The following is a 17,563-nucleotide window of genomic DNA, read 5'->3' as shown; positions in this document are numbered from 1 at the left end:
TTGAGAAGGGTCTACATGGCTGATGTGTATAGCAATTAGAGGGATAACTTGGCAAGAGGGGAGGTGCTAGGAGGTCATCTGTGGGCAGTGGGTGGCCATGGAAAATCTAAATGTATGGTGGGAGGGAGTCACACAACTAGATTTGTAGAGGGGCTTAGGGAGACCACTATGGAGCTGGGGATTTCAGTTCAGGGGTTTGATCTCAGCCAGTAGAATCAACATGCAAGAAGATTCTGGTATCCCTTTCTTGGATGCATTCTCTACCTGTTTCCATGGTTTGAAGCAGCCTAGGAGACCTGATATATAGTTAATTGCCATCACTTCTCACACAGAATGGTACAAGCAAGGGAGAGAATGTGGGGTATGTTGGGCTGCTGTGGAATCCATGGGTGGACAGCGTAGCTGAGCCAGTGGAGGACACTCAGAAAGGTCAAGGATCTTCACTTCATTGCCTGCTCACTATGGCTGGGCCCTGTACTAAGCACCCCTCGCACATTACCTCATATCATGCTACCACTGTCATTCTACGGTGGAAAATTTGGTCGACCCCATTTTCTCCACGAGGATGTTTAAAGCCTAGAGTTAACACCGGAGGCTGATCAGTCTTGAGAGATGCCCAAGGTCTAGGCTAGTGCAGGAGGCGGCCCAGGGCTGCAGCCCCAGAGCCTGTACTCCGTAGAGCTGCAGAGGCCTGGCCCTCTTTGCCTCGTCTGGATTTGGAACTAACCAGCTCACCTGAATTCTCAGCATTTCTCTTTGTGATGTGACTCCCCTCAGAAATAGTGCTGCTTTCGGAAGTGGCAAATTCAGGTTCTGGGGATTAGTTGACAGAGGCCAGGACTGGGACCCACACATTGTGACCTTAGGTCTGTTTTAATTAAGGCTTTTCTTAATTGAGAAAATGACATAAAGTCGATCATTTTAAAGTGCATAATTCAGTGGCATTTATTTAGCACATTCACAATGCTGTGCAACCACCACCACCATCTCGTTCCAGAATGCTTCCATCACCCCAAAAGGAGAGCCAGTACCCATTAAACAATAAGCCCCTGGCCCCTGATAACCGCTTATCCGCTTTCTAGGTGTACAGATTCACCTGTCCTGGACTCTTCATATAAATGGAATCAGACAATGTGTGGTCTCTGTGTCCGGCTTCTTTCCTCAGCATCGTGTCTTCTCCAGTCGTTCAGGTTGTAGCTCGTATCAGGGCGTTTTCCTTTTTATGGCTGAAAAGGAAGAAGCCATAATATGTTTTTAATATCTGTGTGCCTTGTTCTTAGACCAGATGAGCTCTCACATCCCTTTAGCTCTAAAATAAAACCAAGGATGAAGGAAGGGAGGAAGGGAGAGAAGAAGAGAGAAGAGAAGAAAATTAAGCTGCCAGAGGCTTGAATCTTTACTGAGCTACTGAATTTGGATACGTATGAAAAACTTCATTACAAAGCAATTTGCCATGTAATTTTCACAGTAAACCATGTCCTCAAACACTTTAATTACTGAAATGATTAGCTATGGGCTGAAATGGTCAAAAAGGTTTACAAGTTTGTCTTTACTGAGGCCTGTTCCCTTTCAACCTGAGAGCACCGGTACTGCCAAGGAAATGGCAGACGGATGCGCGGCATCTACCTAAGAGCATCAGGTGTAGGATGTGGGGCCCTGAGGGACACAGTGAAGGCCCAGAATTCCCAAGGGAAGAGAAGGATGACACGGTGGCCTTTGGGGTTCTTCCCATTGCTGCCATTTCTACCATCAAACCCCGTAGCCCCTTGCCCTGCCATTAGAGCCCCTGCCAGCGTGTCCACCGCCTCTGTCACTGTCAATGAGAGCACACAGGCGATGTACCCTGGTCCCCACCGTCCTCCTCCACCAGCAGGTCACAGAGCTGCTGAGATTGTCTTTCCCACACCTCTCCTCGGTCCCCAGGAACTAGGATTCCATCGGCCTGTTACCCCTAATGAGCACAGTGAGCAGGGGCAGGTATTGCCGGCTCCAGGCAGAAGCTATTTTATGCATACAGTGGACATCATCATAATCTCACTACCCAAAGGAAAGCAGTCCCCAGCAGGCCTTCTGTGACTCAGATCTCTGAGGCAGATCTTTTTAATTATCTATTGAGCATCTGTTCTGGGTATACCCTGGCAAGAAAATCTCCAGAAATAGGAAAATTAAAACTTAAAAAAAAAATTTTTTTTTTTTTTTTTGCCATCTAGGAATTGCTTGGGAGATGCTGAGAAACAGTCAATGAATACAAAAGACCAGTGGTGACTGTCACCCATGCAGAGAAGCTCTAGGAGGACAGGAACTGGCTGGGGGGCGAGTGGTGGCCGACAGGCCTAGAAGGCACTCGCTAGTGGGCAGCAGGCTCTCATCCTTGGCATCTTCACCTAATGGTTTCCCTTAAATGTTTCTGGCCCTTCAAGATGAAAGGTCTCACAGTTTCTCGCTCCTTGCCTTGGTCTGCAGGTTATCATCATCTGCCTGGTCATTCTGGATGCCCTCCTGGTGCTGGCCGAGCTCATTCTGGACCTGAAGATCATCCAGGGTGACAAGAATAACTATGCCACCAAGGTAGAGTGCCAGCGGCCCCTTACTACAGTTCACGTCTATGTTTCCTGAGGTGGGCAGAGGGGGGCAAATTGCACCCACCTGGGAGTAGCAAGTCCTTAATGGACTAAGTCAATTGGGTGCTTTTAACGAAAGAGCAGAGAAAATGTCTTTCTTTCCAAAATTGTAGACAAGCATCTACTATAGAAGGAAACCTTCTCATTTTACTTGATGGCTTGAATCTTGAGTGGTGCTAGACCGCTAAGCTGGGGTGTGTCACTGCTTCTAGAGGGAGGATCTAACCAAGGGCTTGATACGATCCCATGTTTAGCAGCAGATGAGCTATTTCTCAGCCTGTCAACATTCTGACTTAGTCCCTCTGCTGGAGATCTGCCCACTGGTTTTTCCTCAATTCACAGCTGCTGCCTGAGCCCATCCCAGACATTTGTCCAGCTTTCCCAAGGCAGCTGCTAGCTTTTCTTCTCTGGCCAGCCCAAGTCCTTCTGCAGATGGATAAATATTTTTCCTCTCTCTCTTTTTTTTTTTTTTTAATTTTTTTTTATTTATTTATGATAGTCACAGAGAGAGAGAGAGAGAGAGAGAGAGAGGCAGAGACACAGGCAGAGGGAGAAGCAGGCTCCATGCACCGGGAGCCTGATGTGGGATTCGATCCCGGGTCTCCAGGATTGTGCCCTGGGCCAAAGGCAGGCGCCAAACCGCTGCGCCACCCAGGGATCCCCCTCTCTCTCCTTTTAACACAATCAGTGACATGCTTGCTGTACTTTTTTTTTTTCCTTTTTTTTTTTTTTAATTCATTTTCGAGGGAGAGAGTGTGTGTACAAGCAGGGGGAGCAGGAGGGGCAGAGGGAGAAGCAGACTCCCTGCTGAGTAGGGAGCCCAACGTGGGGCTCAATCCCAGGACCCTGAGACCATGACCTGAGCCGAAGGCAGACACTTAACTGACGGAGCCACCCAGGTGCCCCTCACTGTCTTGTGCCTTTTCCCACAACTTTTTTAAAAAATATTATTTATTTATTCATGAGAGACACAGAGCATGAGAGAGGCAGAGACACAGGCAGAGGGAGAAGCAGGCTCCCCATAGGGAGCCCGATGTGGGACTCGATCCCGGGTCTCCAGGATCACAACCCAGGCTGAAGGCAGCACTAAACCGCTGAGCCACCCAGGCTGCCCTCCCACAACTTTTTGAAATGAAAAATGGCAAATACACTTTTTGCTACATTTGCTTTATTTCTCTATATATCCACAAACACACTCATGTATTCTTGACTATTTGAAAGTAAGTTAGACATCAGGACACACATATTGAAGTATTCTTCAATATGCCTCAGAATAAGATCTTTCTCTCACAGAACCGTAATCACATTACCACACTTAAAAAATTATAATTCCATAACCAGTTTATATTCAAATTTCCCTCATTTGTCCCACGAATATCTGTTATAATGCTTTTTTCTCTTCAAACCAGACTTCTGACATGCTACTTGGTTGTATCTCCTCAGTCTCTTTTAATCTAGAAGAATCCTCCCACCTTGCCCCCTGCCCAGAATCTAGCCAGTCATTTTGTAGGATGTCCCACATTCTGGACTTGTCTGTTTCCCCAGAGGTCCTTCAACTTGTTCATATTCTTACATTGTCCTTGTTCTGTAACCTCTGTACACCAGAGGTTAGGTCCAGTTAGCAAGGGTCCAGTTAGCACTTTTCAGTGCTTGGCTGATGGGCTGTTTTCCTTATAGCGTGGCACGTCACTATCACTGATACTCAGTGGGATCACTTAAGGTAGTAAATGCTGAGCTGTTCCACTGTCCAGGGGCACTTTCCTGTTGCAGTTATAAATAATCTGCACAGTGACACTTGACTGCCATGTAAAGATCCTCATCCCCAATTAGCATCCACCTGATGGTCACTGCCTAAGTCAATGAATACACTGGGGGATGCAAACTGAGATTTCTAGCACTCATTTTACATCTAGTAGGTGGGGTTTTTTGGTGTTTTATTTTTTATATATATAAAGAGGAGCTTTCCTTTTTTCCCCATGTTTGTGTGTATCACTAAGGACTCATAGATTATTTTTTTTATTCAGTGTATTACAATCATAGTTATTCTGTTCAGTGTCCGAATTGCCCCACTAAATTTGGTCACTGTGAGTCTCTTTAAGCTGACTGCTATATCCTTTTAACATGACTACATGTTTGAGCATCTTTGAGCATTTCCTTGCTTTCTGGCCCAATATAATGTCCCAGGTCACTTTGTACTTTCCCTGTCCTAGAATGGAAGTGGTTACTTGAATGAAAACTAGTACTTATAAATCAAGATCTGGCAACCCTCTTTAATTACCATCTACCTTGGTGATCATTTCTAGTCAGTACTTAAGAGTCAGCCTTGGTCTTTAATAATTACATAGAGCTCCATTTGGAGGCACTGTAATGCATTTGACAAGTGCCCTCTAACAGATATTTCTATTCTACAAATGATGTAGAAAGTCTTTTGTCTGCAAATGATGCTGCAGCAAATATTGCTACAACATGCCTTTGTGCACATGTGAGAGAGCATAGCTTTAGGCTAAATTCCTAGCATTGGAATTACTGGGCCAAAGGGCATGGTGGAGGTTTTCAATCCTGCCATTGGGAGCAGAGGGCAGAGCAGAGCCCTTGTCTGCGGTGCCCCAGCTGTAGCCCCAGTTGGAGCAGAGCTCTGGTGGAGTTTGGGATGGGTCAGACGAATGCATTCACTCTCTGGTGCCCGGGCAGGTGCGCTCAAGGCCAGGTCCTCTGTGTGCCGTGCCCCAGCCTGTGGCCAGCCCTGGATCTGTTCTCACTCTGCCTCCTCTGTCATCTCCAGGTGTTCCACTACTCAAGCTTTGCCATCTTGACGCTTTTTATGATGGAGGTTTTTTTAAAATTATTTGTCTTCCGCTTGGAGTTCTTTCACCACAAATTTGAAATCCTGGACACCTTTGTGGTGGTGGTTTCCTTCATCCTCGACCTTGTCCTCCTGTTCCAGAAGCATGAGTTTGAGGCTCTTGGGCTGCTGATTCTGCTCCGGCTGTGGCGGGTGGCCCGGATCATCAACGGTATGGCCCCTGCTCGGGGTAGCCACAGAGGGAGTGCTGGGTGGGTGGAGCCTGGGAGTAGACCCCCAGGTCCTGGCTCCATCTCCTCCTGGTTAGTGTTTTCCAGAGAAAAAATAAAGTGATCTGATTTGGTGTCCCACCACTGCCCCTATGGTTACAAACTAAGACATGCTCAGAGGGACCACTTTTCTCTGTCAGGCCTTATTTTCCTGATTACTAGAAGATATTTATAGAAGAGGCCAGACTAATCTCTGGTTAAGTCCCTCCAGCTTGGTTCCCAGAGCACCTTTGTTTTTAATTTGGTGTTTCCTAAGAACATTCTCCCAAGCCTCATCCCCTGGGGGGGGGCGGGGGGGCAAGGATGCTGAGAAATGCAGCACCCTGGATTCTGCCCCTTGGAGGAAGTCACAGCATTTGTTGGCATGAGGGAGTCTCTGAGAACTCTGGGTTCCCCAGATTAACCAAGTGGACACTTCAGGGGGAAATAACCCCTGTTAACATGTTGTAGACTTTGGCTCTAGAGAACACACATGGGGAGATAATGCTCTACCAGACTTCAGGTAGAGACCCTACTCCTTACACACATCCTAGTGGTGCAGAGAGGCTTCGTTTCTGAGAAGCCATGTTTCTGCTGTTAGCTGCTCGGCTCTCAGTGAACTAGTCGGAGGTACTCAAATCCATCTGTGAACCCACCACATCAGAATCACATCCAGTGCTTCTGGAAGTCTGGGGTAGACCCTCACAGGGTATCTATTTTTGAAGTGCTAGCAGGTGCCTAGGGTGTCCAGCCAGGTCTGGGCATCCCCAGACAAGGGCTCAGCAGGCCAGGCTGTAGGTCATAGGCGAGGAGAGTGAGTGAGGCAGGTGTGGAGCCCTCTAACTTGAACACAGGGGGCTGGCAGGTAAAGTGTCATATCTCCAACTCAGGGCTGTGTGAGGGGCTCTGCCTGTGGACACTGTGGGCTCCCCCAGGTTTTAGGAGCCAGTTCAGATCTACTGATGAAAGCCCATTAAGCATATTCATTTGGGCTGTCAAAGGAAACAAAGGAAGCTTTTCACTTATTGAATAAGCTTATACTAATTGATTATTCATTGAACAGAAAAATACTCTGTGCAAAGGTTATGTGCCATTGAGGTAGATGAACCATTACTAACTATGAATGACTCATGAACACAGTTACTACCCATTACTCTATCACACCATGGTGACATTTGCTTTTGCAGATAAAACCAGAAGCCTGAGATTTGTTAATTTTCTTTGTCTTAATGGTAGCAGGCCATAGGACTGCCTAACGCCATTGCCGCACTGCTATCAAATATAGTGGCAGGACAGTCTGAGAAGTCTAAAAAAGCAACACAAGCTTTAACTAACTCAGACAACCAAGAATGCCAGGGACCAGGGGCCATTGCTCCCGGGCGTCATGGCCACCAAGTCCAGACATGGTCTCTCTTACTTGGAAGGTGCAGAGCATCCCCTGTTGCTGCACAGTCTCTTGAGGCCATGTCCCCACTGTGGTGTGGGTATTTATAAAGGAGCTATCAGATAAGGCTGATAACCCCTCTGTTGGCCAAGACATAGTTGATTACCTGACAGCTGACCTGGCTATAGCTGTGGAAGGCAGAAAACTGGGAAAGTGACAATCCCAAGGCTAAGCTTGAGCATTTCCAGCCTTGAACTTTTGTGTACAGTATTGCTGCTTACATGTGAAGGAGCTTAACACTCATCTGGTCAATGACTATTAAGGAATTCTTAGCCCAAGTGAGCTGAAAGGAAATATTTTACAACTGGGTAGTGAATAGCTCAGGAAAAAAAAAAAAAAAAAATTCTGACCCTCCTAGTTCTGATGCCTTTAAGCAAATGGACTGTTTTGTCTGTCACCATTCTTCCCAACTATATACACTTATAAGGAATACAAGGTTGTTGTTTTGTTTTGTTTTGTTTTCAAATGGTTAAATTAGAAACTTCTATCACTGAGACCCTCAGTTATTTTACAGGAATAATTATCTCGGTAAAGACACGTTCAGAACGACAACTGCTGAGGTTAAAACAGATGAATATACAGTTGGCCGCCAAGATCCAACACCTTGAATTCAGCTGCTCTGAGAAGGTAAGAAGACATTTTTGGGAAAATGCCATCTGTTTGCCTTCAGCACAGAGCTTCACTCCGCCAGGCCTTTGCTCAGATATCACCCTTCGCTCAGTCTTCCTTGTCCTTTCAGATTCAGATTAGGCATCACCTCCTTCCCCAGAGCTATGCCAGGTGTCCCTCCTCTGGACATCCTGTCACTGCAGTCACCCACTGGGCCCCAGCTGACCGTAGCAGGCTCCACTGGCAGACTCCACCAGGAATGTAGCCTCCATTCAGCTTTGCATCCTTGGGGCCCATCAAATAATTGCCACATCCCTGGCAAGGTTCAGAAGGTAAAACTGAGTTATCTGTCTGCCTTTGTTAATAACAGGAACAAGAAATTGAAAGACTGAACAAGCTATTGAGACAGCATGGACTTCTTGGTGAAGTCAACTAGACATGTACCTGCTTCGTCCCAAAGACAAGACTGCCTCACAGGCTTGCACCTCTGATAAGAAAGACAGCTGCCCCTCCTGGGGACCGTCTGGGAGAGAGATCTGGTTTGATGCCTTTGCCTCACCCCCGACCCAGCTCAGATTCTGGGGGGTTGGGGTGGGGGGAGTCTAAGGGAAGGCTCACTCTTTCTTGGTGTGATCAAGAGCTTCCCGTCCCATTCTCACCCCATATCACAATGTATTACAAACTATATTTTCTCATTTTGAACACCTGACTCTTGCTTGAAAATGAACAACGAAGCTGGACAACTTTTAGTTGTATATAAAATTTAATCTCATCAAATGTACTTTCCCATTTCCCATGTATGAGGAACCAGTGCATCTTTTCATGTGAGCATTCTGAAAGACAAAAGAAAAAAGGAAGCTACCTTGGCTACCAGCCCATTCTAGAAAAGTCTTATCTTTTCAAACTGTTTTAACATTCCCCCAGGAGGTTGTTCACAGGTACCCAGCCCCCTCTCTGCAGCAACCAGCTTTCTAACTGGCTCTACCCTGTTCTGCCACCTGACAACATTTTCTCAATTACTGTACAATTAACGTATAAAAGAAACTTTTTCCCTCGAGCCCTCCTACTCTATTCTTTCCAGCATCAAAGGCTTGGAACTGCTCTGTGGCATCCCATACAGCCCATCAGATGGAGAGCTCCAGTGCCTGCCACAGAAACAGCAATTAGACCCAAGACTCCATGTAATGAAGACGACACTGGGGGGAGATCCTTTCACGAGACCGTGTACTCTACTCACATGAGTTTATATGCAGTATTTTGCTATTTTTGTATTTATCTCCACGGGACATGAACTACAACAAGTAGTTTAAAAATAACTCATGTTGAGGCGGATAAACTGGATAAAGCCTCAACACCTATGCTACTTCAGGGTCTGTCCTCTTCCCCATCCTCCCAAAGGCTCAATTTGGTTTCCGCACATGACCTATGTGCTAACAGTACTGGAAATCACCAAGACCAGGTGGCGCCACATTCTAAGGTCAACCAAGTAGAATAAAATTTCCAAAAGGAGGAGAGTGAATGGAGAGGGGAAGTGTGTGGTCTGAGGGCAACCCTGCAGATCTGTGGTAGAATCTCAGGATGGCTCCAAGGGAGCCGAGGCCCCTCGATTCTGGAGGTGCGGTGCTGTCTCCTTGATTAACAACTTACGTCAAACAAACGGAAAGAAGAAATTAAACGGCAGCCTGGCATTGATGGTTGGCCGAGCTCTGAAGCCTGCCTTCGCAGGTGCAGACGCATCCACAAAAGTAACCGCAGTGGAAATAAGAACCGTCCTCTCATTTCCTGAGTCGGTCTGTAATAAAGAGAGTGTTGTGAGTCCTGCTTCCAGTGTGTGCTCATGTGCACAGGGTCACAAGGTGGCATACCCTGTGCTCCCTTCCCTCCTGGGGCCACGGTCAGCCCATCTCCTAGGCGCATGCAGGGCTCCTCATACGCTCACTTGGATGAGAGGGTTTTTACCCAGGCTGTCCTACCCACCAATGTCAACCACAACTCCATTTTCAAAGAATTTTAAAGATCAGCTCCAAACAAAAATGCTACTGTGAATTCAACTGTTGTCAGTGGAATTTTTTTTTCCCTAAGAAAGTGCCAGATTATTTTAAGAATTCAGATTGTTTAAATTTCAGTAATCTAAAAAAATAAAAAATAAAAAAAAATAAATTTCAGTAATCTTTTTCACAAAATAAATTTCACTATCACGCTTGAGTTTTGTCTGGACTTCTGTCTTAACCCACACCTCGAAACCCCAGTTAGACCTACCTCAGGAAAGGGGGATGAAATGAGACTTGCAGTTACGTTTACAATTTTAGCCTGTGGGTTCAGTAAGGACCCGTATTTGGTCCACTTCACTTCTATAAACAAAGCCACTGGGAGCTGGCAAGAATCCTGCAAAACAGAATGTCATTAATCAATTTGAACATTACACAATTTCATGTCAAACTTAATCTGCACTTCAGAGCTTTAATTATAAAGTGTTTCACATATTACAAAATGTTCTGAACAAGAGAGTGAAGAGACTCTAGAAGTTCAGATAAAAACAGCTGAGAGCACATATTTTAAAGTACTCAATATTCCCAAAAATATTTTAACACTTAAAGCATTTTTCCATCCTCTCCTGTTTCTAGAAAGGTCAAGATTACTTGGAAGTTGTGGAGATCCCAACAACAAACCGCAGAACCTTGGGCCTTAACTGCCCAGCTTCATCCAACTCAGAGATTCTTGAGGGGAGAAGCTGGCATTGAGTGGGGAGGAGAGGATGGTGGTAGTCATAGAAATTAAACCTAATTGTGTATCACGTTAAGATGCACCTAGAGGAAATGTAAATGTTTTCTTTTCATTTAATTTCATCAGTTGGCAATTAAGATGTTACACAGGGGTATCAGCCGAGGGTAAATTGTCAAAGATGCTAACTCTCCATGGGTGCTGCCTGCCTGCAGGCTGGAGACCTGGGAGCCAGCCTGAGGTCTCTGCCCCATGGAAGAGCAGGCGAGTGGGCCTTCTAACCCTTTCCCTGCCTTTACATCATGTTTGTTGGCAAATGTGACAACCACTGAAGCTGCATGATGGGTAGAAGGGATTCCATTGTAATCCTTTACTTTTGTGTTATGTTTGAAATTTTCTGACAATAACAAGTTTGTTTGTTTGTTTGTTTAATATGCTTCTTCGGGGCATGAAAAGCTAGCAAGCCTGCTAAATTTGGTGCCTGCCAAAAAGGCACTGGTGGAACTCCTTAGCTGGGAACTGCCTTTTAGGAAGTTTGCAGGCTGAAAAAGCCTTGTGAGTATCTGTTATTAGAAGAGGCAACACGCAGTGGTAGAAGCGAGCCTAGCACGTGCACTTGTGTCTGCTGCCACCTGAGTTTCCTGCAAGGTAGGTACCAAACCCTCTCTGGGCCCTCTGAGCTCCCTGCAGCAGCACAGACCCTGAAAATGCTAATGTCTGCACTGCCTCCCAGGCGGTTTTCCCTTCTTAGGGGGTAGTAACAATGTCTTAACCTGTTTCTGAGAAGCCAGAAACGATGTGGCTGGTTCCGAGGGGGCAGAGTAGAGACAAGAGCAGCAGAACAGCAGGGACTACTGAGTAATCATGGGTCCCTGCTGGGGAATGAGGAGGAGGGCCGGATCAGAGCCAGAGAGCTAGTCCTCACCCTCATTGTCCCCCTGCTATAAATACGCTAAGCAGATAATGAGAGGCCTGAGAAGCTGTGACAAGCAAAAGCTGGGCAATTAAAGGAGAAGATGGAGAGCACGCCTCCAGTAACGCCTCCAGTGACTGGCGGCCTACACTTTGATGGCTGAGACAAAAGAAAAAGGTGGGCAGAGGAATCACGTGTGATCAGGAACCTCTTTGTAGGAAGTCAACTTCCATTAAACTCAGGCAACTTTGGAACTGAAAGCTCTCACTCACGTGTGGGCTGCCTTTACAGACCAGGGAATGATGGCTCGGGGAGCCCCGTGGACAGGACGAGTCTCACTTCCTGCCACAGCACTCACGCTCCTCTGCCCTCACACGATGCCTCGTGTGATCATAGGAGGGGTCGGCATGGTGACAAGTCCCCATGTTTGGAGCAACAACTAGGCCCCACAACCGTTACTTTGTTTAACTCAACCATCTCAGGAAGCTGATACTCCAGCCTCACTTCCTATTTCACAGGTGAGGAAACAGGCTCAAACCCTCACAGGTGAGAGGGCTCACTAAGGGCACAATCATGTCTCAAGACCCAGGACCATCTGTTCCTGCCCACAGCTCTCTCCCCCTCAACAGGTGGCTCCCCTGGCTACCTCTACCTCCCCACTGGGCAGAAGAGCAGTAGGAGTAGGAGAGGCCACCTGCACGTGGCCTTCAACTTCCCCTTTACCTTCATGTGGGATGCCTGGGTGATGAAGTGGACAGGGATCCAGTCCAGCACATCCTGGGCCTGGGAGTTTCCAAAAGGGGCAACATAATCTGGGAAGCCTTGGCCCTTCAGGAGGTTCTTTACTTTCTTCACTGCGAGCTGACACGTGATGGCTTGAGGCAGTCTTTTGGGAAGGAAAAAGAGGTCAATGGAATGAGGCTGTTCATTCCAGCAGTTCTCACGGGGCTTATCTCACTCTCCAAAAGGATTATTTGACAGAAGCCAAAATGCCTCTACCCCTAACTCTGAGAAATCTTGGTTAGCCATGGAAAGAGAAAACAATGTTTCCCAAACTGTTCCATTGAGAGGCTCTGTAGAAGAGATCTATGGCCAAAAGTTTGGGAAATAGTACATGCCTATGTCCCTCCTGGAGCACACTGGCATATTAAAGGCTCTGAGAAGTCCTTACAGTAAGGAATTACATTTTGTGTTTTTATTTTTTTTTATTTTTATTTTATTTATTTTTTATTTTTTTTTTTTAAGAGATTTATTTATTCACGGGAGACACAGAGACAGAGAGAGGCAGAGGGAGAAGCAGGCTCCACGCAAGAAGCCCGATGTGGGACTCGATCCCAGGACCCCAGGATCACACCCTGGGCCAAAGGCAGGCGTCAAACCGCTGAGCCACCCAGGGATCCCCCACATTTTGTGTTTTTAAAGAATTTTTGTTTTTTTTGTTTTTTAAATATTTTATTTATTTATTTATGAGAGACAGAGAGAGAGAGAGTCAGAGACACAGAGGAGAAGCAGGCTCCATGCAGGGAGCCCAATGTGGGACTCGATCCCAGGACTCCAGGATCACGCCCTGAGCCAAAGGCGGCACTAAACGGCTGAGCCACCCAGGCTGCCCAGGAATTACATTTTTAACTTTAATTGGGTTGTTCCTCAAACAAACGAATTGGATCACAGACATACCCCGACTAACTCTTTGGAAATGTAATCCATGGAACAGCCTCTGAGAAATATTGGTCTAAAGTGATCAGAATCAATAATGTAAATGGTATGGACCAAAACAATGATATAATTACCCTGGGGGATGTAGGGATGGGAAGTGCCTGGGTGGTAGGATAGTGACTGGGTGGTAGGGTAGTGGAAGAAAAGAGAAAGAACCAAATTTTTGTCTTCCATAGTGGGAACTCAACAATTCATAAAACCAAAATATCAAATAATATTACACACAGGTTATTGACATATTTGGGAGAAAATTTCCAAAAAATCAGCTACAGGAGTTTTAAGTGATCTCCTGCGGAGTGGGGGAAATGAGGGTAAGGGCTGGTGTCTTTATAGTAAGCCATGCAGGGCTGGTTGACATTTTACATATGTGTTTGGTATTAGAAAGATAAAAACAGAGATCACATTCAGGCTTCTTCTTAATGGGTTTGTTACACCACATATATTAAGTCAGAAATATAGGAAGGATTTTCAAGCAATGTATTTTTGCTGTGAACTCAAGTGCTATGCAACCTTAAAACCTACACAAGCGTTGGGATTTTTATCCTGCCACATCTGATAAGAAAAATGACTGTAACAGTTTTCCTTTGAATCATGACAAATGGTTTATGGAGGTGAAAATTAAAATTAGAAAACACAAGTACTATCACTAGTGATAATGGGACTCACTGTGGCTTTCACAGGCGCTCGCTGGCTGATGCAGAGGTTTGATTAAAACGGGGAAGAGTAGGAATGCTTTGTTTTCTGATCAACACAGACAAGTTCCAAAATAAGTAAGTTCCTCTCTTACCTTAGTTTACAGCCAGATTGCATATCATAACCAAATAACACTGGGGTCCGGATCCCCTCTACTGCTAAGCAGTCCTGCTCCGCTGTGCTACGAAGAACAGTAAATTGTCCGTATCTGTTCATGGTCTGAATAATCCCAGATATACATAAAAAGTTAAGAGACAATCACCCAGTACTAAAACAGCCCGATTCTCAGGAGATGGTGACACATGTGTGACAGAAGAAATGAATGAAACCCAAATATCCCTTCTCTGGGCCTCTGCGATTTTGACAGTTATTTCCCAGGGCAGAACAAAAAAATAGTTCTATTTTCCTTGAGTAGTAGATCCTCAGAAGAAAAGTTCTCAGAAACCGTTCCTCCAAAATAATTCCAAATTTTCAAAACTACTAAATTTGTTTAAGAGTCTCTGCTTGAGTATGTAATTAAATGTATCCAAAAGTCTGTGTCAACTTTTCTGCCTTGAGATTTTCATTATAAAACACATTTTCCTGGACCATCCTGTTTCACCCCCAACCACCAGCCACACACAACCCCACTTGCTGTGCAGCTGGACCCACCACCCACCAGAGCAACCCGGAGAAAGTCCTGACCAAAACTAACCTCCAGCCCACAGGACCCTCACCAATAAAGAGAAGAGCCACACAACACATGGACAAGGAGATCAAGCTTCTCCACAGAACCAAAAAGGATATCCCTTCTGAGGCTGAAATCCAGCAACTAATGGGAGCCCCACAACATAGCCAGGGTTTCCACTGAGAAGAACTGGCTTTGTATTTTGCTGAAAGACAATGCAGAGATGCCCCCAAATAATTCTCATTTTACTAAGGAAGTAGGGTAAAAATAAAATGCTTTTCACAGTAAAATCTGGGATTTCCAACCAATAAAAGAATTTCTCCCCCTACTCAGAACTATAAATATGTCTGCTGAGTGTAGGAGTACATCATTCTATAAAAGAACAAGCTCACGTGGAAGAGAATCTTATTCCCGGAAAGGAAAAAGACACAAGGACTCTGCCTGATTTCATTACAAACACATGCTCCATAAAGCCCTTTGTTTGGTACAAGTGGATAGGTGGTAATATTTCTAAACTGAGATTTTTTTTTCACTGACAAGTTATGATTTTTTACTTGCAATTAAATATGTGTACAAAATTGATCAAACTTACCTGAATGAAATGAATTTCAAACTTCTGCTCCAGTGGAACTACTGCCTGGCTCACTGTCCCCAGAAGGAGAGAGAGGCCAGCCTGTGTTATCTCACCTGCAGATGTGTATGTGAGGCTGTACTTCACCTAAAAACAAAATGGTACTCCAAATATACCTGTGCCCATTGCATTTTGGTAGCTGTATCAACTACTCAAAGTACATACAGGAGGCAAATCCTTTCCTATTTCTCTACTCATGGAAGCTTTTCTCTCCTGTCCCATCAGATTTCAGGAGGCAATGCCCCAGCACCACCTCCAGCTGACAGGGTCATTGGAGCCTCTCTGCACCTAGTTACATGAGTTCCAAATCAGCAGGTCTGAGTGGAATATGATCAATTTCTGCAGAGAAAATGTGTTAAAAACAAAAGCAATAAAAAATTCTGATATATTCTTGAAAGTCACTAGGTTTGCAGAGAAAAATCACGTGATTATTTCAGAGACCTCAATTAAAGCAGCATCCTCTAATAACACAGCATAAAGCCAAGAAGGTGGGAAATCAAGAACACCAATACCGAGGATGGGCCAGAACACTCTTTGGAGGGCATTCAGTTACTGCCTCAGGCCTGTGCAGCTTGAGTCCACCACACACAGACTCAGCTTTCGAAGCCAAACTGGGCACCTACCTCAAGAACGACGTTAGTGCAGATTTTAACATGCCCAGCCTCAACCAGGGTCTGATTCAACATGACCGTGTCCTCCAGTTGGGTTAGTGTTTTATTCAGAGACTGAATGAGGATGGAGTGAACAGTGATAGGGATCTGCAAAGTAAAGGAGACCTGGCTCACAAGGGACACTGTCCAACAGAGATGAGTGGGTTACAGTGATGAGAAACTGGAGACAAATCCTTGCTAATACACAGCTCAGCAGAGGAAAGCATGCTACAGAACAATATGCATACTCTAACTGCACACTTGCAGAAATTCAGATATTTATACGTACATACATTTACATACAAAATACTAGAGAAGAATATAACCAAAGCTTTCAAAGTGGTTATCTCTGAAAACCTATGTTCACACAAGAACTTGTACACAAATGTTCACAGCGGCATTCCTAACAGCCAGAAATAGAAAACAACATAAATGTCAACTGATAAATAGAAAAATAAAATATAGTGTATACATGTAAAAGAATATTATTCATCCACAAAATGGAATAAAGTGCTGACTCATTCTACCACGTAGATGAATCTTAAAAACATCATACTAAGTGATAGAAGGCAGACACAAAAGGTCATATATTACATGATCCCATTTATAGGAAATGTCTAGAGCAAGCAAATCCTTAGGGACAGAAAGTAGATTAGTGGTTGCCCAGGGGCGGAGGAAGAAGACTGGAGAAGAACTTAGTCCCTGCTAATGAACACAGGGGTTCCTTCTGAGGTGATGAAAATGTTCTGGAATTAGGTGGTGGAGATGGTTGCACAAGCTTGTGAAAAAAATACTGAATTGTACACTTAAAAATGCTGAGTTTTGTGGTATGTGAATTACATCTCAAACATTCACACACACTCACAACTCCATCACACTACCCAACATGCGTAAATGTACTCTCACCTCCAAAGCACAGCTCCTACCAATAAATGCACTCGCCCTATACACACAGATGCATGTTCTCCATAGTCCCAGGACACAACCCCCTGATCCCTACCCCCCTACCTGAATATATGCTTGACCCAATTCATGCACAACTTCTACGCACACCCTCACACATACACACTAGGTGGTGGGATCACTGGAAGAGAAAACAAAGTAAGACAAATCTTTCAAGCAGAATCAGGAAGCTCTGAATAACCCGGTGCTATTAAAGGGCATCTTTCATTTATGGCCATTGCCAGCAGAGTGACAAGCAGCAAGCAATCCTTTAAATGATTCAATCCTCTAGGGAGCTGGGCCTCTTCATACTGTGTGACAAATCTGACATTTGTGCTAAATGTCAGCACTTAGAAACCACTGTTCAGGAAAGAATCTACCTTGTATCTAGTTGTTTATATTGCCTTGAACTTTGCCCTCAATCGTGTACCATGCTGTTTAGAATTCAAAATTACTAAGTGTTTAACTATCATTTTATAGATAAATAAGTAGTTCTTACATGTCTGCTTCTATGACCAAGAAGACCTGTAACTATCCTTATAAGTCAAACTCTAAGAATGTGACATGGTTCGGAAGCTGTCACGTGACAAGAGTGGCAGAAGGGCCACCCCAATCACAACACCCTCCACATAACAAGCCCCTCTCTATGTAAAAGTTACATAGGGAGTCCCGTGCTATGAGTCCATGAGCTCTTCAGTGTACGTCCTCAGACAATCCTGGGTCCCTTTATTTGAACCTACTGATCCCTGGTTCAGCAATAATATGTCGTTCCAAGAAAATGTACCTCCTTCCACACCAGCCTCTGATGGAGCCGTTTGGGTGGTATGTGGGTGTGACTGGCAGACACCACAGGGTCCAGGTTAGACAAGCTTTGGAAAGATGGACGGATGAGGATAGGTGACAAG

At 45.1% G+C, this 17,563-nt stretch overlaps 2 protein-coding genes across 19 annotated transcripts in view; one reads left to right on the top strand and one right to left on the bottom strand.

Annotated features, from left to right (window-relative positions):
* Positions 1 to 9,930, top strand: part of HVCN1 (hydrogen voltage gated channel 1) — a 39,115-nt gene extending 29,185 nt beyond the window's left edge. For all 11 annotated transcript variants that reach the window (XM_049101595.1, XM_049101598.1, XM_049101597.1 and 8 more), the window contains 4 exons: positions 2,464 to 2,568; positions 5,404 to 5,635; positions 7,631 to 7,743; positions 8,096 to 9,930. In XM_049101595.1, the coding sequence (XP_048957552.1) occupies positions 2,464 to 2,568; positions 5,404 to 5,635; positions 7,631 to 7,743; positions 8,096 to 8,161 (516 nt within the window). In that variant the 3' untranslated portion in view covers positions 8,162 to 9,930. The remainder of the gene's footprint in view (positions 1 to 2,463; positions 2,569 to 5,403; positions 5,636 to 7,630; positions 7,744 to 8,095) is intronic.
* Positions 920 to 17,563, bottom strand: part of TCTN1 (tectonic family member 1) — a 37,835-nt gene continuing 21,191 nt past the window's right edge. For 5 of the 8 annotated variants that reach the window (XM_035706703.2, XM_035706704.2, XM_025473914.3 and 2 more), the window contains 8 exons: positions 15,690 to 15,824; positions 15,028 to 15,153; positions 14,555 to 14,640; positions 13,863 to 14,003; positions 12,083 to 12,245; positions 9,985 to 10,110; positions 9,373 to 9,517; positions 920 to 1,226 (listed from right to left, as the gene is read on the bottom strand). In XM_035706703.2, the coding sequence (XP_035562596.2) occupies positions 9,374 to 9,517; positions 9,985 to 10,110; positions 12,083 to 12,245; positions 13,863 to 14,003; positions 14,555 to 14,640; positions 15,028 to 15,153; positions 15,690 to 15,824 (921 nt within the window). In that variant the 3' untranslated portion in view covers positions 920 to 1,226; position 9,373. Of the gene's footprint in view, positions 1,227 to 3,769; positions 5,724 to 8,469; positions 8,559 to 9,372; positions 9,518 to 9,984; positions 10,111 to 12,082; positions 12,246 to 13,862; positions 14,004 to 14,554; positions 14,641 to 15,027; positions 15,154 to 15,689; positions 15,825 to 17,563 lie in introns of those variants that run through there. The other 3 variants (XM_049101594.1, XM_025473911.3, XM_025473913.3) reach the window with 3 other exon arrangements.

The sequence above is a fragment of the Canis lupus genome, chromosome 26, assembly GCF_003254725.2.
Source record: "Canis lupus dingo isolate Sandy chromosome 26, ASM325472v2, whole genome shotgun sequence".
Classification (NCBI taxonomy): Eukaryota; Metazoa; Chordata; class Mammalia; order Carnivora; family Canidae; genus Canis; species Canis lupus.
Note: the sequence above shows the minus strand (reverse complement) of the source record. Positions and strands in the feature narration are given on the sequence as shown.